The 5,324-nt window shown below is 43.3% G+C and overlaps 1 protein-coding gene across 1 annotated transcript in view; it reads left to right on the forward strand.

Annotated features, from left to right (window-relative positions):
- Gfpt1 (glutamine--fructose-6-phosphate transaminase 1) overlaps window positions 1-5,324 on the forward strand; it is a 55,160-nt gene that overhangs the window by 40,614 nt on the left and 9,222 nt on the right. The window contains exon 15 of the mRNA XM_029535280.1: window positions 4,978-5,092. Coding sequence (XP_029391140.1) covers window positions 4,978-5,092 — 115 coding nt within the window. The remainder of the gene's footprint in view (window positions 1-4,977; window positions 5,093-5,324) is intronic.

Here is a 5,324-nt window from a genome sequence, read left to right on the forward strand (position 1 = left end):
ATCTCCATACCAAGATCCAGATCAGAAACTTCTATCTCCCAGTCTCCAGATTAGGTTCACTGGTGAGCCTTCCAATTCTGGATTGTAGTTCATTTCAATATAGTCAAGTTGACAACCAGGAATAGCCACTACAGTGAGTCAAACATAAGATGTGTGTGTTCAGGACCCCATCCTTGGTAAATGCATAGCTAGCTATTTGCAGCCGTGTTGAGACAGCCCTGGTGCAGTGTGGGAACACAGGCTCCTCATACAGAGCATGTTGTGAACCACTGCACCTCCACATGGTGTGGCCATACAGGACAAGGAGTTGCAAGGGTAGTAGGTCTTTCATTTACGAGAGCTCTAATTTCCCTCCCTCATTTTACTATGAAGGTTCGCATGCATGGAGTGGTTACAGTGACTTAACACCCACCACCCACCGTCTAGATTCCATCCTCAGTCTTTTCTACAGCTTTGCACCGTCATGTGTAACTTACTTGGTAGTGCAGCTGTCTGCACACACAGTTCTAGGGGACTTTGCTCATTCTGTGCTCACCTCAAACCTCCACCTGCATGCCCATAACTACTACTTTTTCTTACTAAAACACCATCATTTTCCAGGTAGTTGTCATGAATGGGAGTTTTATGATTCTTGTGCTTTCATTGAGCGTGACGCCTTTGAAGCTGTTCATGTTGTTTTTAGTTTCAGTAGTTCTTCCTTTGAAAGCAAATCCTTTTACTTTTTTTAAAAAAAATTGAAACAAAGATTTATAGGAAGTTGCAAAGCTGGATCAGTCAGCTTCACATTATAATAACAAATTACCCAAGACAGCAAATTCTGAGGGGGTAAGGCTTCCTGTGAGTTCATAGCTCAGGAGGGTCAGGTCGAAGTTAGACAGCCTCATGGTTTTGTGCTCTGGCTAGACTCTCATACCATGGTGAGGAGAATGAGCTGAGCAGAGATGATCTGAGAGTCAGAGGTCCCACAAAAATCCTTCCCAGACATTTTCCAAGGTAACCAAAGGACCCCTCATTAGACCAGCTCCTACTAAAAGGAGGTCCTACGACCTTCTAGGGGTGTCTCTAACATGGAATGGTCCCTGCTCCTAGCCCCCAGTGCAGAGAAGTCTCTTGTATGCGTCACTTAGCTTCCCAGTGCTTCCGTCTTACAAGGAAGCAAGCATCTTCTCAGTGATTTCTTTTTAAAGTGACTCCGTTTTAGTGAGTATTGGTGAGGGTCTCAGCAGGAAAAGATGTCTACTACCACACCACCCACGCCTGATGGCCTGAGCTTGCTCCCCAGAACCCGTGTAGGGGAAGGAGAGAACTGACTGACCTCTACACATGTCAGGAGTATTGTACCCCAAATACCCTCTGAATAAATAAATGTAAAAAATTTTAAAATAAGTATGGCAATATAATACAGCTTCATTTTTCTTAGATTTCAAAGTAATTTTATTTTCAGCTGTCTTAGGTATTTTTGGCATAGAGTTTTTGGTATATTTTAATTCAGATGATTTCTGAATGGTGAATGTGAGTTTCTACCTTCTAAGGAATCACAGAAGTTGCTCAGTGCTCCTATCACCGGCTCAGTAATGAGCCTGCATACAAGTTTCCACCTCTGCCTGCAGCAATGGTTGGCATAGAGGCTGTCACTGACTTTCATAGCATCAGACCATAGATAATTTGGTGTTTCCTTAGGAAATGTGCAGAATTTGCAGGTTTTGTTATTGCAGATGTTTAAGTTTTTACCACACTGCTGACTTAGTGGATTTTTTTTTTTCCCTTCCCCGCCCCCAATGTGTTTCAAGTAATTTTGTCTTTGGCTGAATAAAAAGAAAATCAAGTTGAAAAGTTCAGTTAACATTTTCTGGGTAATTTTTTTCAGATCTCAGACTGTAAGTGTGAGGTTCAACTTGTTTTTATCATAATGAGTTTCTCGTTATGTACTGACGACATGGACTATGGTGGCTGGATACATACTCAGTGGTAGTAGCACTTTAGTGGTAGTGTGGGGGAGCTAGACTGAGTGCTTGTTACCAGGTCAGATTGGATTTGGAACAGCTTTTATCTAAGGAGACCAAGATACTGGCCTCCTTGGCCCTGTTTACTGAGGGGCACACCTTAGAACACAAGGTCCTTAAGCATGGAGGCAAGGGGGTGCTGTGGGCATGCAGTGGGGACTGGTGGCTGTGGAGGTCAGGGTCCCAGGTGACGGGTGGGCTGAGAAGGTACCTCTCAGCATGGCAGGAGCGTAGACACCAAGGCAGTGATTCAGGGAGAGTACAGATTGAGTGTGAGACCACACTGCACTCTGGAGAACAACCGTGTGCACAGTACAGTATGCCTAACAGTTTAGAAATGGGAATTAGGAAACGCTTCCGTGTGTTAACACACGAGAGCCTTCTCTGACATAATGCTGTTAGCCAGGCACAGTCAGCACTGGGGAGGCAGAAGCAGGGGCTTGCAGACCTTGGGATTTACAGCCAACCTGGTCTACAGAGAGAGTTGCAGGACATCCAGGGCCACCTTTCTCAAAAAAAAAAAAAAAAGGACGAGAAGGAAGGAGGGAGGAAAGGGGAAAAGGAGGAAAGGGAAGGGAAGGAAAGGAAAGGGAAAAGGAAAAGGAAAAAAGGGGAAAGAAAAAAAAACAGATGAAGAACAATAAAATTATCAGAAGAGAATATGAAATAGCTAACACCGTGAAAAGAAATCTTAATTTCTTTGGACTGAAGCTATGAAGGATTGTCTGTTTGGCTGCAGGCATCTGTAGTTCTATCGACTAGGGATGTAGTTGGGGATGTCTTGAGCTCTCAAGTTTGAGATCGGCTGAGCAGCATAAGGAGACTCTGTCTTAAAGGGGGCCAGGGCTGCAAGAGGATGGCTCAGTAGAAGACTCTCCCACCCAATGGTGAAAGGCAAGAACTGAGTCAACAAATTGTCCTCTGACTTCTACATGCCTGTCAGGACAAGCCTGTGTGTCCCCAACTCCAGATAAAATTTTTAAAAAATGTTAAAATGGTAGTCATTTGTCTAAAAAGATGACCCTGTCCTTTTGACAAAATGTGGCAAAGCAGTAGCACCTGGCCTTGACCTTCAGCTGATGAGGAAGTGGCTTACAGTGGCTTTACGCTGGAAGGGTCACATTGTATTCATCGTAGAAGAAACATCTTTCAGTGCAAGTTTCTGCCAGTGCTCTTGAGCACAGTGTTCTGGCTGTGTATCAGAAATTGTAGTGGGTGCTTTCCTTATCTGAGCTAATTATCATGATTGTCTTGGGTTCTCGAACCTTTAACATATAGGGCATCTGAGGCTATAGGCAGGAAACCGGCTCAAGGTTCTTTGACACCACTGAACAAAGGAAGGTGCTTAGATGTTAAGTGTAAAAGAGCATTAGAAAATTCTGACACTTAATGCTTACTTTTAACTAGATGGTTTTTGAGACAGGATCTCATGTATCTCAGGCTACCCTTGAACTTGTTCTGTAGTTAAGGAGAGTCTTAGGTTCCTAATCCTCCTGGCCCTGCTTCCTAAGTCTTGGGATTATCGGTCTGTACCATCATGTGTGCAGACATACTCAGCTTAATAATTAACTTTCTCTTTTTTATTTTATTGAAAATAGATTTTTTTTCATATTTAGTATAAAGAGAGGAAAACTGGGGCCAGCAAGGTAGCTAAGTGAATAAAGGAATTCACAGCCAAGCTTGACAACCCAGAGTTTGATCCTTTGGACCCCCATAGTAGGGGAGAGCTGATTCCAGAGGCTGCCCCCTATTCTCTATATATGCTCTCTGCAATGTACACAACCACCATTCACACACACACACACGCACACACACACACACACACAAGTAAATGTAAATCATAACTTACAAATACATCATTGTAGGTTTGTAGTTACTTGATTTTTATCTACTTACATACTTTTAGACTTTTATTGAATTTTTTTGTTAGTGTTTTTGTTAAGATGTAAGGATGAGGACCTGTGCTCATGGGGGGTAGCTGTCAGGACAGTGCTTCTTGGCACTCAGCGTGAGGGTCTGAGGGGAGTTCCCAGCCCAGCACAAGCACCCCAGCACTGGGGAAATGGAAATAGGTGGATCCTGCATGTTCCTGTAGAGAACAGTAGTGAGCCTAGGTCTGTGTCTCAGCAACAACAGAAAACCAGTGGGCCGCTCCTGACAAACACCTAAGGTTGACTCCAGCTTCCACATACACATAGGTGAATCTTCCCCCTAGGTACCCTCTTCCCATAAACTCAAACACAGTGAGAATGACCCAAGTGTGGTAGTTCACACCTCTACTTTCTGCCCTTACAAGGCTGAGGCAGGAGGATTATTCTGAATCCAGCCCAGGTGACCCCACCTTAAAAAGAAAATAGTGAAGATGAGGACCAGCCAGTAGGGCAAAGGTTAAAGAGTATGTGTGGGAGGGGCCACAGTTTATAGCCTCTTCTCCCCTCACTGTGGGCGGGCACAGACATTAACTGAACTGTCCTTCAGTCTTTCTTTCTCCTTTCTTAGGACTGTGAGGGATCTCACTAGTGTTTTGTGAGAGACTGTGTGGGCCCAAGACAGACTTAAGTGCTTTGTGATTAAAAATAGAGATAGATTCCTACGCACTAAGTCAGGTCGGCATCACCAGAGTTACGTTTAAAGATGAATAGTGAGGGGCTGGAGAGATGGCTCAGTAGTTAAAAGCACTAGCTGCTCTTATAAAGGACCCAGGTTCGAATCCCATCATTCACGTGACAGTTCACAATTGTCTGTAATTCTAGTTCTAGGGAATCTGACACCCCCACACAGACAGGCATGGAGGCAGAACACCAATGTAAATAAAATTTAAGAAAAGATGAGCAGTGTATATTGTGAAAGAATTAGGATTTAATTTTCACCTTTTGTTAAAAGTTTCCAAGTTCTTCTTTTTTTTTCTTAGTTTCCAAGTTCTTAAAATTCAATTCACCTGGAGCTAACTTTTCTGTTTTCTGTGGTGTTGTAGGCATACACCAGCCAGTTTGTGTCCCTGGTGATGTTTGCTCTCATGATGTGTGATGACAGGATCTCCATGCAAGAGAGACGAAAAGAGATCATGCTTGGACTGAAGCGACTGCCTGGTATGCATAGAAAACAATAGGGGTCTCTGTGGGCCTGTCGGTCGGTCGGTCGGTTGGTCGGTCGGTCTGTCTGTCTCTGTATCTCTCCCCCCCTTTCTTTTCTTTTTCTTTCTTTCTTTTCTTTCTTTCTTTCTTTCCTTTTCTTTTCTTTTCTTTTCTTTTCTTTTCTTTTCTTTTCTTTTCTTTTCTTTTCTTTTCTTTTCTTTTCTTTTCTTTTCTTTTCTTTCTTTCT

The sequence above is a fragment of the Mus pahari genome, chromosome 2, assembly GCF_900095145.1.
Source record: "Mus pahari chromosome 2, PAHARI_EIJ_v1.1, whole genome shotgun sequence".
NCBI classification, from domain to species: domain Eukaryota; kingdom Metazoa; phylum Chordata; class Mammalia; order Rodentia; family Muridae; genus Mus; species Mus pahari.